Source organism: Callorhinus ursinus, unplaced genomic scaffold, assembly GCF_003265705.2.
Source record: "Callorhinus ursinus isolate GAN/ISIS: 27379988/994484 unplaced genomic scaffold, GSC_fseal_2.0 scaffold43, whole genome shotgun sequence".
Taxonomy (NCBI): Eukaryota; Metazoa; Chordata; class Mammalia; order Carnivora; family Otariidae; genus Callorhinus; species Callorhinus ursinus.
In genome coordinates, this window is record NW_027397105.1 from 9,471,549 (window position 1) to 9,488,627 (window position 17,079).

General features: G+C 46.0%; 1 protein-coding gene across 5 annotated transcripts in view; it reads right to left on the bottom strand.

Moving 5' to 3' along the window:
• Positions 1 to 17,009, bottom strand: part of FBXW10B (F-box and WD repeat domain containing 10B) — a 53,866-nt gene extending 36,857 nt beyond the window's left edge. The window contains exons 1-10 of one of the 5 annotated variants that reach the window (XM_073881753.1): positions 16,965 to 17,009; positions 11,488 to 12,527; positions 10,038 to 10,136; positions 9,332 to 9,614; positions 8,529 to 8,705; positions 7,333 to 7,533; positions 7,101 to 7,228; positions 6,207 to 6,329; positions 3,265 to 3,374; positions 589 to 789 (exon numbers count right to left, since the gene is read on the bottom strand). In XM_073881753.1, coding sequence (XP_073737854.1) covers positions 589 to 789; positions 3,265 to 3,374; positions 6,207 to 6,329; positions 7,101 to 7,228; positions 7,333 to 7,533; positions 8,529 to 8,705; positions 9,332 to 9,485 — 1,094 coding nt within the window. In that variant the 5' untranslated portion in view covers positions 9,486 to 9,614; positions 10,038 to 10,136; positions 11,488 to 12,527; positions 16,965 to 17,009. Of the gene's footprint in view, positions 1 to 588; positions 790 to 3,264; positions 3,375 to 6,206; positions 6,330 to 7,100; positions 7,229 to 7,332; positions 7,534 to 8,528; positions 8,706 to 9,331; positions 11,418 to 11,487; positions 12,528 to 16,964 lie in introns of those variants that run through there. The other 4 variants (XM_073881751.1, XM_073881752.1, XM_025864150.2 and 1 more) reach the window with 4 other exon arrangements.
• Positions 17,010 to 17,079: the final 70 nt, after the last annotated feature.

Here is a 17,079-nt window from a genome sequence, read left to right on the forward strand (position 1 = left end):
AGTTATCAATATATTTAGAGATCTATAAATAGGTAGCAAAACTATAAGGAAATACAAGGGAATAATTAGTATAAAATTTAGGATAACATTACTTCTGCTTGGGAGGGAGAAAGAAGGGGATTTGGGGAATGGTAACAATCTATTTCTTGGCCTGAGTAATAGTACATGGCTGTTTATTATATTGTTTAAAAATATATGTATATTATTTATATTTTTTAAACACTATTTTGCTTCTATACCATAATTCATACCCACAGAAAACCACTTTTCCCTGAGGAATCTATAAAAACATAAATTATGCCACCATCTAAGAGTGCTAAAAAAGATACTTTCTGATTCACAGCCTTCATCTAGAAAATAGATCTGATAATCATTATAAATCAGTCTCATTCAAAGTTTAAACAATATACAAATTATTGGTTTCTACCTTGCCAAATAAAGAAAAAAATGTTACGGGTTATTCAAGAAGTCAGTATCATTTAGGATAACTTTTCAATAAATACTAAAAGGAAAAAGCATGCATGCTTCTTGCACAAGCTGACTTTAGGCCTTGGGTGGGGTGGACCGCAACTCCCTTGGACGATTTACCTGATACTTAGGTCATAACTCCCGCTTAGTAGAAAGTTCTCCTCCTCACACAAGAAGAGGGTGCGTACACTCCCAGCATGGCCACGGAACTCAATGGGTAACTCCTTTACTTGTATGACATCTAGAAGCTGGATCTTCCGGTTGGATGACACTGCAACCAAATCTCCCCCAGAATAGTGAATGACTCTGTTTCGATCCCACCTGAGTTGCCAGGGGAAAAAGATGATCCATGAAAGAAGAATTAGTGTCCTTCCAGAACTCCCTTAATATGATGGCTGTCACCTGCAGCAATGGCATAAGGGAAAGCAGAAGGCACATCCCTGGTGGACCCTTACCTTACACCATACCAAAAAGTCATTTCAGGTTATAACCTAAGGACAACAGGCAAAACTATTAAAAAAAAAAAAGTAAGAAAGAAAAATCCGCTAACATATGATAAATCCCCAAGAGAGAACAGAATATGCATCATTTCCCAAACTTATTTGACCACAGAAATCTTTTTTTGTGGAAAACCTCAGAGGAACACAGCTGGGAAGCCCTATGCCAACTGCATATCCCACTGTTTTTTTCTTTTTCTTCTCTCTTAACCGATATCCAATGAGCATATATTAGGTTCAAAGTCCTGTGCTAACAGGTACCATGGGAAATACAAAGATGAATTAAGATGTGGATCTTGCCCTCAATGAGCTTACAGTCCAGGAAAACAGGGGAAGTTAAGTTAATTTTCCAATCAGAAGATTATTAGCAAGTAGATAAAATATGAGCAAGATGACCAAATCATTTATTGTCCAAAATGAGACTTTTTTATTGTGAAGGGGGACACTATTGTTAATAACTCCAGGACCACAGAGTAAAGTGGGATTATTTCAACAAACAGGGATGTAGTCATGTCTGAATATGAGAAGTGATTCTTGATATTTTCATCCTCATTCCCCTTGTTATATCTAGAGTTCAATCAGCCATCACCTCTGCTAAAGGGCATCATGCCATCCATAAAAACTCACCTTTGTCTTTCCCCTATCTGCTATGTCTTCCCCCTATTGACTGCTCAAGATGTAATTTGTAAAATAAAATTTGTAGGAATGTGACTGTAACATTCACAGTCAAAAATAAAATAGAGACAGCCTCCACAAAGCCTGATGAATAAAGAGTGAAGTCCTAGGCCCAAAGTATGGCAGAAAGTTGATTATTGGGGCGCCTGGGTGGCTCAGTTGGTTAAGCATCCAACTCTTGGTTTTGGCTCAGGTCATGATCTCAGGGTTGTGGGATCAAGCCCCGCATTGTGACGGACTCCATGCTTAGCGGGGAGTCTGTTTGGAATTCTCTCCCTCTCCTTCTGCCCCTCCCCCCACTTGGGCTCATGCTCATTCTCTCTCTCAAATAAATAAATAAATCTTGGGGCGCCTGGATGGCTCAGTCATTAAGCGTCTGCCTTCGGCTCAGGTCATGATCCCAGGGTCCTGGGATGGAGCCCCGCATTGGGCTCCCTGCTCAGCAGGGAGCCTGCTTCTCCCTCTCCTGCTCCCCCTGCTTGTGCTCGCTCTCTGAAATAAATAAAAATCTTTAAAAAAAATTTTTTAATAAATAACATTTAAAATAAATAAATAAATAAAAGTTGATTATTGAAGGTCCTTCTATGGCATATACAAGGGATATCACACCATGCAGTTATCATAAATACCATCTTCATATTTAACATGGAAAGATACCCACAGTACTTTGCTGGAGCGGGTTACAGAAATATGTACAGCATAACCCAATTTTTAAAGACTTTATTTATTTGAGAGAGAGAGTGTGAGAGAGAGAGAACACAAGCAGGGGAGAAGGGGAGAGGGAGAGGGAGAAGCAAACTCCCTGTTGAGCAGGGAGCCTGACATACGACTAGATCCTAGGACCCTGGGATCATGACCTGAGTCGAAGGCAGATGCTAAACTGACTAAGCCACCCAGGTGCCCCATAACCCCATTTTTATTTAAAATTTGTAGGTAGGGGTGCCTAGGTGGCTCAGTTGGTTGAGCGTCTGCCTTCAGCTCAGGTCATGATCCTGGGGTCCTGGGATCAAGTCCCGCGTCGGGCTCCCTGCTCAGTGGGGAGTCTGCTTCTCCCTCTACCCCTCCCCCTGCTTGTACTTATGTACTCTCTCTCTATCTCAAAAATAAATACATAAAATCTTCAAAATAAAATAAAATAAAATTTGTAGGTATATATGCAAAGAAAATTCTAGAATATAAACATACATGAATATTAATATAATGAATATTAATTCATGTATTGATATACATGAAGATTATAGGAGGTCTTTGCTTTTCTCTATACATTTTCCGGCATTTGGTGGATTCCTTCTCCACAATAAGCATATATTACTTCTAAAATTAGAATAAAACAATAAAAATATCTCCAAAAAAAGGAATGCTTTCATGCATGTAACTCGTATGAAAGACTTGTTGATCAGTATACCCAAAATTATAACGGAAGATGTCCTCTACCCACTGCAGAGAATGTTGTCAACATCCAGCACTATTCTCCGAAGGGGATCTCATGTTCATGGGTGGCTGGAGCTTGAGGGGAGGAAGGATTGCCTTTCCAAGTAAACAGGGTCATGGGAATCCTAAAGACGCCTAAAGTGTGGGTAATTCAAGGGTCCCTGAAGACCTGGATTCTGACCCCGGTACCTACGTGTCAGAGAGAATGCGGATATTATAAGTCCCACAGAAGACATTTCTCTCCTCCATCTGGACCTGCTGAGTTTCCTGGTTCTGGTATGCGGCCCACAGGTTGTAGTCATTCTAACAAGGGAACACTCGGAGTCAAACCAAAGTGGCAACTCTAACCTGGACCCCAAACATGCACCCCCTAAGGTCTTCCCGGGCAGGGACATAAGGGCCCAAGGATTCTTCCTCTTTGGGCTATGACTGCCACTAGGTGTGGGTAGGGAGGGACCCATGAGTAGGCCCTAAAGAATCCACGGACAGTCAAGGGTCCTGACTCGTCCTCCATCTCTGTATGTTCTGTGTGTTCTGGTTCCATGAACTTTCGAGGTCGGTGATCGCTCAGCTTTTCCAAAAATGAGCTCACAAAGGGTAATGCTTACAAAATAAAGTCACAGGGGCCCTCTAACGGGCTATTTTGCAGAAGTTGGGGCTTCGTGGGCATATTGCATATACCTGACAGTACAGAGCATACTAGTGGGAACTCAAGCCCTATGTGAAATCACAGCTACACGCTCTACGCACTTGTGCCTTGAAGTCTACACACAGAGGCAAGCTTGACTTCTCCTTACAGCTGCCTCATGAAGTACATCATTTGCCCCACGAAGTATTCTCATCGTTTTACAGATGAGATATAGCTGAGCCTCAGAGAGAAGAAGTCAATTTTATCAAGTCTCAACGGGGGTGTTTTCCTTCCTCTTTTAAGAGTTTCTTCCTTCCTTCTTTCCTTCCTCCCTTCCTTCCTTCTTTCCTCCTCCCTCACTCCCTCCCTTCCTTCCCCCATCCCTCCCTCCCTCCATGACACACGTTCTGAGACACTATGGCATGCCAGACATACTAAATTCTGGCCCAGATGACTCAACCAGGCTCTCAGTTTCACTCCTCTTTCTGGCCATATTCTTCAAATAATAGGAAATGACAACCATGCTAGCAGGAAACCAAAAAACAGTGTGAGTTTATCTTGAAAGCAAAGAAAACCACAGCATCATGTTTGGACCTGGGAGCCCTCCTGGGAACATCTCTTCAAAGTCTCCTTCCTACTTAGCCTTCACCATGCCCGTTGACTCTTCCTTGGGACACCTGTTTTTCTCGGCTCAACCTCCTTCTTGATCTTTAGCCCAGTAGTGATGTCCACCTTAGGAGCCTCTCCCCAGAATCTGTCAACCTTCCTCCCCTTTAATGTCCAAGCAGCTCCGATATCCTGCCTTGAATTAATCAAGACTTCCTTGGCTTCTCACGCCTGGGCTGGAAGTCCTTGGCTCTTGGTCATCAGCTAAGTTTTGAGAGCCTAGAAGCTCCGTGGTGTAGTCATTGGGAGGAAAAAGACCTGATTCAAATCCCAGCTCTGCCACTGACCAGCTAAGAGACATTTGGCAAGTTCTCGAATCTCACAGCCTTCATTTCCACATCCAGAAACTGGGATCAGTGATGTCCACTCGATCTACAGTGAAGATCAAGTGAATGATGTATACAAAGCCCTTGGCACCATGCCTGGCACACCATTCAGCCTCAGGACCCATGGCAATCACCAGCCCAGAGAAGCACTCACCTATACCTTTCGCTAGCAGACCCCTTAACTGCCTTGTCTTGTTCCTTCACATTTCTCGTCTCTTGTCCATAGGGCTTTACCTGTTTCTCTCTCTTTTCTTAAATTAGAACATTTCTATAATATCAAATGCTGCTTGGGTGTCCTTTTTTGTCAGGCAATTACTAGCTATGTCACCTAAACAAGAAGGGTTATACTTAGAGCAACAAGCTTGGAAAGAGCGGGTCAGCGTCCAACTTGTATCTCTGTCACTCTGTCTGGGAGACCTGAAACTCTCTGTGCCTCAGTCTCTTCATCTGTAAAATGAGTGAATGGGCCAACTCACAGATAAAAAATTGCAGGTCAAATGAAGTCCGCAAATGTGTTTTCTTTGGCCCCCACAGTTTAAAAAAAAAAAAATGCTTTTAATTGGTTGCCCGCGTTTAAGGAAAACAAGAGATGTCACAAGATAATTCAGATTTCTAACTTCTCTTGAAAGCTCAGATGGCTGGGGAGGTTGAGGTCCCACGGTCTCCCACGGCAATAATTCGCCGGAGCTGAGTAGCAACTGGCCCCTTCAGATGGGGAGGGAACTCTCCAGCTCATGGTGGTTCTGTCACACCCACTCACACCACCAACCTCCCTCATTCCTGTGACCTGTCTTCCTTCTACAGACACATGAACTAGATGGTCGCTCTGGTCCCTTCTACCCCTCAAATTCTAATTCATACTACAGTTTCCGTATGAGAAGCTACAGTCTGGCCACCCCTCATTAAGTATCCTTTTGGGGCCCACTGAAGAGATTTCGAAAGAGAAGGCCCTTGAGCAGAGAGGAGGGGGCAAGGATCTGATGGCTTTAGGAATGACCACCATGCCTGGGTAGGCTATATAGAGAGCTCAGAGTCTTTCATCGGCTCTTCATCGTTGTCTGAGATTTGGTAGGGAGGTTTATGGTTAAGTAACTCCCCCCTTCATTCCTAGAACCAGAATAAACCTGGAAGTGAGAGGGGAGAAAGCTTAACTCATTCGGGACCCTGGACACTCTGGACCCGCCCCGGCCCTCACATTCCTGAGCCACAGACTCTTGCAGCCTCTGGATAGGTGGACTGATGGGTGCTGAGGAAAATCCCAGCTATCACGGACAGCCACTCATTTCACAGATGAGGAATTTAAGGCTGAAGTAGAGGACGTCTTTGCTTAAGGACACACAGCAGAGAACTCTGGTCTCCCTTAGGGACTGTCACCTCCTAGACGCTAAATCCATATGCTATATCCTCTATCCTCCCATTTCCTCTCCCTTCATGTGACAGCTGAGTCTGGACTCCAGCATGGCTAAGGAGAACAGGACATCACAGTGACTTGCCCCAGATGCCACAACCACCCACCTTTATTCTCAGTTTCCATTTCTGATTTTTCACACGCATGCACTTCCCGTTATCGGTTATTTTAGGAACCGGGACAAAAAGCCTGTTGGCATAATTAGGATCAATTCCTTTTGTGTAGGATCCCTGAGGGAAAACATAAACAGATAATGGTTATTACTCTTGGCCCTTATGCTCCAAGAGGAGGGGGAAACTAGTACTTGGCAAGATCTGAAAGGTGGGTCAAGTCTGGCGAAGGAAGGCCCAGGCCTGGCCCGTTAGGCTGGTAGTGTGCGCAGATTGGTGTGGGGTGGATGATGAATACCAAATACATAGAGGGACGCCAGCAGGAAATGGCCAGCAGTCCTCAGCTTCCCAGAGGATGGCCCGCCTCACAATGCCTGCCCCTTCCTATCTTTGGTTATCTACGTCTGCTGGGAAAAACTCAAGCTACCAGGAACCCATGATGTAGGGTAAGGCTTCAGGCAGGAAACAGAAGTAAAAATGTCAGAGATGGATACTATTCCAGGAGAATGGCAACTGGACCCAAGAACACGCTTTTTGATCTTTGAAACATCTGTGTACCATATGAGGAGGCTCCAGGAACATACTCATGGCCCTCCTACTGCAAAGCCAGAATATAGCTCTCTGGGGAAAACAATTCCCCTCTCTGTGAGGTTTCAGAAAGACTCTGCCTCTCTCTTCCTGAGAAGTTTCTATATATGCTGTCCCTGCTAGGGGTGATTAACAGGGAGACCAGACACAGAGGAAGCGACTACTGAAGCCTACAAAGCAGCAAACATGGAGCAAAGGCCAACTAAGAGTCTACGGAATAGACCAGAAAGGCCCCAAATCAGGCTAAGTCCAACACGAAAATGAGGCCGGTCTCCAGACCGACCCGTCCCAGACGGGAAGTACCTGCAAGAAGGTAATATGGCTCTGAATGAAAGTATGCATCGACAGATCCACCTTGACCTGCTGCACCAGCATGGCCCAGTGCTGGCTCACGGAGGCACACCTGTTCAGGTTGTTTTTATCCAGCATACCTGGGAAAAGAAAAAAAAAAAAAAAAAACATGGACCTGGGAACCTCCCAGCCGAGCCAGGATGCACAGCGTCTCAAGAAACCCCCCCAGTACAGGCCAGCATACTTAGAATATATTTGGAGAGGTGGATGGGCAGGTAATGGATGAAGTCCCGGTATTTGCTAACCCCGGAAGACAGGTCTTTGACGACATCCAAATCAACCAACAGATCGGAGGGGGTGTATTCTGCCTTCGACAGGTCTGCTTTTCTGGAAAACAGCCTATTCATCTCGGAAATACACTGGATCGAACTCTTCCATTGTCCTTCTAGAGGAAAACCAGAGAAAGGTGCAGCATAGAGTTGATTCTATGGTAACTCCTGGCCAAGAGAAGCCCTCAGCAAACCCTCTCCCCAGAAATAGAGCTCATCGGAATCCACCCTTAGACCACTGGATTTTTGTCTTTCTTCTGCCAAACTGGAAATAATAACCTCCCCAACCAAATGCATGAGGGCTTTTCAGCCTTCCCAGTTCAAGGAGACACCTATAGTAGCAAAGCCTGCCCCACTCAGTTTGAAATGGCCTTGTGCCTGGAATTTCCTTAGAATACCCCAAGGAAAAAACAAATTTAAACAATTTTGTAAAGAGGCAAATGGATGACATGAATTAGTCTAGTGTTGACAATTACTGAAGTTGAGGGATGGTTATGTGCGTAGTGATTACACTGTCTTATCTGTTTATGAAATCTGGAAGTTTCCAGATAAAAAGTGCTTGAGAATCGATGCTTTGTGTTTCTTGTAATTACATCACGTAGAGATTTCGCTTCACAAACCAACTCAGGAGAGCCTTGAGGTTAGGCCCCAGTTCCCCCTACTGCTTTTGTCTCCTCCTCAAGACTGAATCTAATGCTATAAAAAATAGGCGTTGGTGGGCTGACTTCTAGAGGTGCCCACCACGCCAAAAGGTCAGGGGTCAGATGAGGGATGGTGTTGCAGGGCAGAGGGAGACTCCAAAGGAAACCCTTTGATAGTTTCCTTTCTGAGCTCTATTTTCAGGTGTCTCTCAGAGGCACCAAGATGGAGAAGTGAAAACATGGACTTTAAGGTGATAATGACTGCCTTTAATTCTTGCTTCTCCCGTACCGGATGTGGGATTCGATGATGTCATAAGGATCAGTGAGCCCAACACACTGTTGGTGCCAGATGAACATTCATGTCCAAAATCTGCCGCCCCCAGATGCTACTGCCCTGTGCCCACCACTCCAACCCCATCGGGACTTCCCAATCTCCTATCTATTAGCTTTCTTGCTACAAGCTGACTTACCAGTATTAGATGCCTCAACTCCCATGTTTTCAAGCGACTTTTCTTTTTCTGAAGCTCTGGACGAAGGGAAGGATGCGTTCTTGGTGCTAGCTGCCCAGAAAACATCTGAGGTCTCACACTGCGCATTGTCGTCTTTCTCAGGAAAGAAAAACACATCACTAGTGTCTTGATCGAGGCCTGAAAAGCCAATGGCCAAGACAAGGTTGCCCTCTAAGCGGGGGTGTGAAGGAAAGGAGGTGAGACCAACACTTTAATTTCTACTAGCTTCTCTTCAATCTACATGAAACGGACCAGGCTAGTTATATCTGGTTTTTCAGGGGGGTGGGGAGGGGGCTTCAGAGTTTCTATACAAAAATTGCAGAAAGGGGCGCAATGGGTTTAGTGTCTGCCTTCGGCTCAGGTCATGATCCCAGCAACATGGGATCAAATCCTAGGAAGGCATGGGCTCCCTGCTCGGCGGGGAGCCTGCTTCTCCCTCTCCCACTGCCCCTGCTTGTGCTCTGTCTCTCTCTCAAGTAAACAAATAAAATCTTAAAGAAAGAAAAAGCTTTAAAAAAATACAAAAAATAAATGAATAAATGCCTGACAGTTACAAGTTCTGTACTTCCTTCTGTGTGTGCATTTTATACTTTTCTAGAAGGAAGTCACGGCCAATTTCTCCTTCGGTAAACAGGACTGCAGGTAAGCACAAGGAACTCTATCCTGCATTCTGGAAGATCCCCGTCTACCTAAGCTTGTCCACACCCTGGTTCCTTTACAGGCTCCCGAAGTCCGGCTTCCTAGTCCACCTGCGGCCTCTTTACCTGCCACACTGTTCTGCTGTCTCAGAAACAGACCTCTGATGACATTGGCAGCCATGAGCAGTAGCTTGGGGTCGCACATCTGCAGCAGCAAGAGCGTGTAATTTGCCTTGGTCCGGTGGGTGCTTCTCCCAAACCAGTACAGCATCTCCCTCATCTTCTGTTTTACGGTTTTATCCAATATCTGGTTCAAGGAAGACCTGACGATTTTCCCCTCCTTCCTGCTGAGGTTGATCCGGGACCGGCTGTAGATGAAATCCTTCCCCTGCGTGGTCTGAAGGATATTCTGAAAATAGTGCAGCAAATAGAAGCTATCCAGCTGCTCCAGGATGCTCACTAGAAACCTCCTCTGGGGCACCTCTCCGACCCTCCGGAACCACTCTTTGGTAGAGAAGATCTTCCAAGCCAAGACACATGTTTCGCACTTTTGGCACACAGGGACAGAACTGTCTCCCTTCTCACAACAAAAATAGGGGGCATTCCTGAGCCTCGGGTCCAGGTTTTCCATGATCCTGAGATGACCAGCTCATTCTATCCTTGCCCGTTGTCAACCCCACTACGCACCAGAGGTACAGGAGAAGCTGATAGATATCCCAGTTGAGCCTTTTCTATTATAAACATTTCCCAGAGGAAAGGTAGACCCCTGCGTTGGATGGAAAGCTGATCTCTCCCAGAAACTGCCAGTAGAAGTCTGGCTTTTTGTACTGACCTCCTAGGAAACATGGCTTTTACCGTAAATCTCCTAAACCGGGCACTGCTTAGCTGGAGGCAGTTGCTGTATATTCTGAAAGAGCTGGTCATCTCATTTCTAGAACAACAAGAATAGTGTTAGTCAAATTTAATACGTGGAACCCTCTTAACGGAAAAAAAAAATCCCAGAGCCTGGTGTTGTATATATATATTAGCCTGGTGTTGAGCTTCAATTGTTATTAATGACTTGTAAATGTAAATGTAATTGTTCATGATGTACTTCTTACATTTACAGTTGTTGGGCTATAAGGTGGCTATCCCAATGATGCTGAATATGTTTATATTCATTTTCTAAACTCATCGTCGAACTGAAAACACAAATGCTTAATATGAACGTAAGTCTTTTTCACTGCTTCGGAATGCTAACCAGAAACCTCTGCTGGGAAGCCCTCCTTCGTGGAAAAATTTCTCTCAGCCTCAATCACACACACGAGCATGTGTGTCTGGGAGGCAGTACAGTGACTGAATTCGGGGCGGGGCGGGTGCTGCCTGGGGTGCATTAAATTGAACACAACCCAAGGAAGTGTTTGAGAGCAAAGAACTTTTGATTACTTGATGGAAGTAAGGAGACAGGGAGATCGCTCTCAAAGCACCGTCTCTCCGTGGGGTGAGGACAGAGAGCTTTTATTCAGTGTATTAGGGGGCAGGGGCAAGGAGCTTGCATATACATTAAGGAATTTATACATATTCTATTACTTGGGCATTTCGGTTCAATTGCTCAGACCAAGCCCATCCACATGCTAGTGCATAGATTATGTCCAAAAAATGGCAGAAAATTCCAACCATAGGGGGTGATCTTATTATAACGAGCTAAAGGTAAGTTCAGGACAAGTTTGGGTGGGGCGGGGAGGGGTGGGGGGAGTCTGTACAGATCTTCTAACCAAGTGGAGAAGAGTGAGGGGTCCGGGGTCAGACTCCTGGGTTTGGACCCCAGCCCAGCTGCTTACATAGCTCTGTGTACACGAGCATATTACTTAATCCCCTATGCCTCAGTTTCTTCATCGTAAAACAAAGGCAACAATAGTTTCTACTTCAGAGTCAGTTTTGGGGAGGGATTAAATGAGATCCTATATGCAAAGCATTTAAAAGATCACCTGTTACATACTCAGCCCTTCATGAGTGCTAACTCTTGTCCTCTTGTCGTTGTCATCATGGGTGTCATTGGGATCGTTTTCCGGGCAGCCTTAAGTAATCAATGCCCGCTCCAATCTCTACACATGTGTACGTACATACATTGAGATGCATGTAAGAAAATGACCCTATGCGTGCATGGTTTTTAAAAGAATAATGACAAAGGAGCACCTGGGTGGCTCTAGAGTCTAACTCTTGATCTCAGCTCAGTTGGGCTCCAAGCTGGGCGTGGAGCCTATTTAAAAAAAAAAAAAAAAATGACATGAAATATGGTGTACCTATTTCGTGAAGTCTTTATACCATTTGCCGTGGCTTATGATCCATTCAGGAGTGATGACTTGGGACGTTAAAGCCAACCCTCTGATGCACGTGTTCCCTCAGGTTCCCAAACAGAAGGCTTCTGCTCTCACTTATAACCCAGAAAGAGACCGGGGGCTCGGTGGGCTTTTCAAACATTTTGAACAACAAAATCCTATTAGCAAATCATATCTTCTGTAAAAGCTCAATGTAGAACGTAGACAAAAGTGACGTTATATTAGCATAAATCTATGTTGTAAGTTCAAAGTTCACTTGTTAGCAAGGCAATTATGGAGAGCAATGTGGCTATTCTGATAAAGACAAAACCTGGAGACCTGAAGTTAACGATGACAGACACACCGGGCGCCGGGGTGGCTCAGTGGGTTAAGTGTCCGACTCTTGGTTTTGGCTCAGATCATGATCTCAGACTCATGAGATCGAGCTCTGTGCTGGAGCCTGCTTAAGAGTCCCTCTCTCCCGGGGCGCCTGGGTGACTCAGTCATTAAGGATCTGCCTTCAGCTCAGGTCATGATCTCAGGGTCCTGGGATTGAGCTCTGCATTGGGCTCCCTGCTCGGCAGGAGGCCTGCTTCTCCCTCTGCCACTCCCACTCCCCCTGCTTGCAGTCCCTCTCTCGCTGTGTCTCTCTGTGTCAAATAAATAAAATCTTAAAAAAAAAAAAAAAATTCCCTCTCTCCTCTCCCTCTGCCCCTCCCCACTCTCTCTCAAAAAATAAAAAAATACAGCTTCCTTCTAGGATTAGATCAGATGTGTGAGCCCAGTTGTCACTGCTCTTATTGTTGTTATAATGATTTCCCTAGATTAGGCCAAAATGTTTGCAGTAACTGAGCATTTTTGGTGCCCGCGTTTGGAGACCAGGCACAGTTAGAGAAAGGTATTGGATACCATTGGCTGGCTTGGTGGCAAAGGCAGTCTCCCACAAGGGTCGGGGTTGGGGACAGGAATCAGGCTGGGAAGGAGATCAGTTCTAACAGCTCAGCCTCTTCTGTCTTGATTAGCATCTGGAGAAAAGGTGAAAGTGGGTTAGCATCTAAACTCCCGGGGAAGCCAGGCAGAGGAGCGTGGCCAGGAATAAGAGTGCCCATTCTCAGAGGGCTTGGGTGTATAAGCAGGAGACGCACTACCCCTAGAACTGCTACAAACGGAAAGTAGCTTGTGTTTTTTTGTTTTGTTTGTTTTTAGAGAGGGAGAGAGAGAGTGAGGTGGGGGGGTGGAGAGAGGCAGAGGGAGAGAAATTCTTAAGCAGGCTCCACACCCAGCACGGAGCCTGATGCCGGGCTCCATCTCACGACCCCGAGATCATGACCTGAACCGCAATCAAGAGTCAGACGCTTAACTGACTGAGCCACCCAGGTGCCCCTAAAGTGTTTTGTTTTTGAAGGTCCAAATTAATCAGTCCAAATTAATCAGACATACATCAAAGCAGTTTTATCCACCCAACTCAGTCTTGATTCCATGCTGAGGGCCACCTGTGGCCCCATGGAGGGCCTGGCTGGGACCCCATTACTGCTCCTTACTAGCTATGTGATCTTGACAAAGCTACTCATGCCTGTCTGAGCCCTCATCGTCTTATCTGTAGAAGATACATAATCCCCACCCTGCAGGGTGTTGTACTATGAGGACTACATTAATTAAAGTAGGTGAGCATGGAAAGTACTTCTGCTTCCTCTCCATTCCACTCACTACCCCTACACACACACACACACACACACACACACACACACACACAGCATCTTACCTGCAAGGTGACCGGATGGGATAAGCCAACAGTGGGGAACTGGCACCACGGGTCCCCAACAAGGCTGGCAGGCAAATAGGTCTCATCAGACTTAAGACCCAGAAGAGGAAAACAGTTCTCAAAGGCTTTGGGGCTGGGAAGCCCACCTGGGGATTTCTCAAATATCCAGGCTACCAACAGCCTGGAGGCTTCATGCCAGTCCCCCAGCTGTCCTTTCTGCCCTGTGTTCTTCACAACTCTGATTAAACCGTCTTCCCACGTGGCCCCAGTCTCTACTTCCTTTTCCCACCCTCTCGCGCAGTTTGGAGAACCCCAGAGGGTACGGCTGCTTCACCCCACCCAGCTCTTCTGCCTTAGCTAACATTGCACCCACAGCCACCTGCCCGGCTCAGCTAGCAAGAAGTCAGGAAAGGGCTCGGGGGCCTGAGTAGGAGGGTGTGGGCTGAAACCAGGCTGTGTTACAACCAGCTGCATGTCCCTCAGTAATTCCCTTGCCACTACGGGCCTGCTCCCCTTCTGTAAAATGGAGATCGTACTTCTGCCTAGCTCACGGGTGAGTGTCAGGGTCAAATGAATGGATGCATTTGAAGGGCATCTTATAGTGTGTGAAGAACTATACCAGTACTGATATCAGGGAAAGCGGGGGAAACTCACATTTTATCCTCACCTCCGCATCACGCGGCTTTACAAAGTTAATTGAGCAAAGTTTCTGTTCCTAAGAAGTCCGTGAATTTCCAGGCTGCCGAATTGCCCTTTGACTTTGAAAGAAGCAGGTGGAAAACAAGGGCATTGGCTAGAAATGTTTTATTATCCACAAAGGGGAGAACCAAGACAAGCATGGAAAAGTTTGAAACCTCGCTAAAATAGCTGAATCCCCAAGGAGATAGGGCACCCCCTGGGGTGGCCAAAAAAGTCTTCCGCTTATACTAACACTAGCAGGCGCTTGCTATTTGTAGTTGAAGAGCAGAGCAGGTTAAGGAGAAGAGATAGATGTAAGCCTGTGGTTCTCAAACTTCCATGGGCTTCAGAATCCCCTCAAGGCCTTAATAAACCAGACTGCTGGGTGCCTGGGTGGCTCAGATGGTTAAGCGTCTGCCTTCGGCTCAGGTCATGATCCCAGGGTCCTGGGATGGAGTCCCGCATCGGGCTCCCTGCTCCTTGGGAGCCTGCTTCTCCCTCTGCCTCTCTCTCTCTCTCTCTCTTTGTCTCTCATGAATAAAAATAAATAAAATCTTTAAAAAAAATAAAAAAATAAACCAGACTGCTAGGCCTGACCCCCAGAGTTTCTGATCCCTAAATCTAGGCTGGGAGCCCAAGAATTTACATTTCTTTTTTCTTTTCTTAAGATTTTATTTATTTCAGAGAGAGAGAGAGCACAAGACGGGGGGAGGGTCAGAGGGAGAAGCAGACTCCCCGCTGAGCAGGGAGCCCTTCGGCTCAGGTCATGATCCCAGGATCCTGGGATAGAGCCACGAGCCCAACATCCTCAGGCTCTCTGCTCAGCGGGGAGCCTGCTTCTCCCTCTCCCTCTGTCTGCCGCTCCCCTTGCTTGTGCTCTCTCTTTCTCTGACATATAAATAAATAAAATCTTAAAAAAAAAAAAAATCAAGCTTGAAACTGACTGAATCCAAGATGGGGCCAGGATGCAGAGAGGAGGGCCTGGGAAGTAGAGCTGGAAGAAAGGATGACACGGGTTTTATGGAAAATTCTGGAAGCATGTTGTAAGGCTGAGAATACTGAATTGCTAGAGCTCAAAGCACCTCAGATAGGATAAGGGGTTCATTGCAGTTTGACCATAGTAGCTTAGTAAGATCTTTTAAAAAATTATTTGTTTGTATGAGACATAAACACATACACTTTCCCCCCCCCCCGAGTAATCAGGGTCACTACATTAATTAATTTGGGGGGAAAGTTGTTAATTTGGGGGAAAGGATTTTAACCTCGAATGCCTGATCACTGCTATGCTGACCCTCGGGTCTTTGTTAGATGATCTGTTTGCCCTCTTTTCTAGTACCTGGCCTCCTCCCTCCAGGGAGACTGGATTTTCTCAACAAGACTAATAAAGATGAAGCATGTCCCAGCAAAGTCTGGACGACTAGTCCCTCTACCTGAGCCATACACAGTATGTGCCCTGCGTGTGCGTATCAGGTGCACACGATATAGTGACTCTCCCCTGCAAGGCCTCCTCCCCTACCGCCACCACCATGTTGTGGGTGCAGAGGGAGGGGAGTCGAGCTCAAGTCTGAGGGAGCTAGAAGCAGCAGGAAATGTGCATGCTACCATTTCTTCCATTTCTGTCTTTGGCTGATGGGGCTGGGGTGGTGAGCCCCGAAATGGGGGCAGTTGGTTGTAGAGATGGGGAGCAATCAGGTAGATGGTCAGTCAACGACACAATACAAAATTCAAGATGGCCCCAGAAGACATTAAATTAGAGGCAGTACATCAGACATGGAATTGAGGGATGCATTCCATACTGCCTCGTCTGTTACTGTCGTGAAGAGTAGGTTCCTTTTTTATTTTTTTTTTAAGATTTTTTAATTTATTTGACAGAGAGAGATACAGCGAGAAGGGAACACAAGCAGGGGGAGTGGGAGAAGGAGAAACAGGCTTCCCGCTGAGCAGGGAGCCCGATGCGGGACTCGATCCCAGGACCCTGGGATCATGACCTGAGCCGAAGGCAGACGCATAATGACTGAGGCACCCAGGCGCCCCCAAAAAGATTTTATTTTTAAGAAATCTCTACACCCAACGTGGGGCTTGAACTCACAACCCTGAGATCAAGAGTCACATGCTCTACCAACTGAGCCAGCCAAGTGCTCCTTGAAAAGTAGATTCTTATTTAGTTCTTCATATTCTATTACTTTTCACTTAAATTTAAGTCAATTTCTTGGGGCTCCTGGGTGGCTCAGTCAGTTAAGCATCCAACTCTTGATTTCGGCTCAGGTCATAATCTCAGGGTCGTGAGACTGAGCCCCACGATGGGCTCAGCATCGAGCATGAAGCCTGCCTGCTTAAGATTCTCTCTCTCCTTCCCCCTCTGCCCCTCTCCCCCCGCATTCTCTCTAAAAAATAATAATAATAAGTAAAATAAAAATATAAATCAACTTCTTGTGATCAAAAGATACAGCTAGTTATGTTCTGGGTCACTGTATCTTAGTGCCTAGCATAGTGGCTTGCATGTTGTAAATGCCACATGTGTTGAATCAATTTGATTTGAGGACAGTCATTCCAAAAAACATGCTGAACCAGGTTAGAGAAATAAGGGCTCCACAACTGGGCCAAAATTCCTATCTCCTCCTTCCATCATGAATCTTGGGAGGACGTGGGAATTTACTCAGGTTCCCTAACATTCCTGGAAAAGAATGCCTTACGCACTTGAACTTCAAAAGGTTGAGGCAAGGGGCGCCTGGGTGGCTCAGTCATTAAGCGTCTGCCTTCGGCTCAGGTCATGATCCCAGGGTCCTGGGATCGTGTCCCGCATCGGGCTCCCTGCTCAGCGGGAAGCCTGCTTCTCCCTCTCCCACTCCCCCTGTTTGTGTTCCTTCTCCCGCTTTGTCTCTCTCTGTCAAATAAATAAACAAAATCTTTAAAAAAAAAAAAAAAAAAAGGTTGAGACAAGAAGGAATTACATCGTGGCTAAAATTACGTTCTGACTCTACAATCACAAGTGGTCTAGTAATGCAACAAAACAATCACGCACCAGAAGGAGCTCCTGATGAGTTCAGATTTTTTTCCAAATGCATCTACACAATGGAAGAGGAAATAAATGTAGGTAAATACAGAAGGGTGGCGCGCGCACACACACACACACAGCT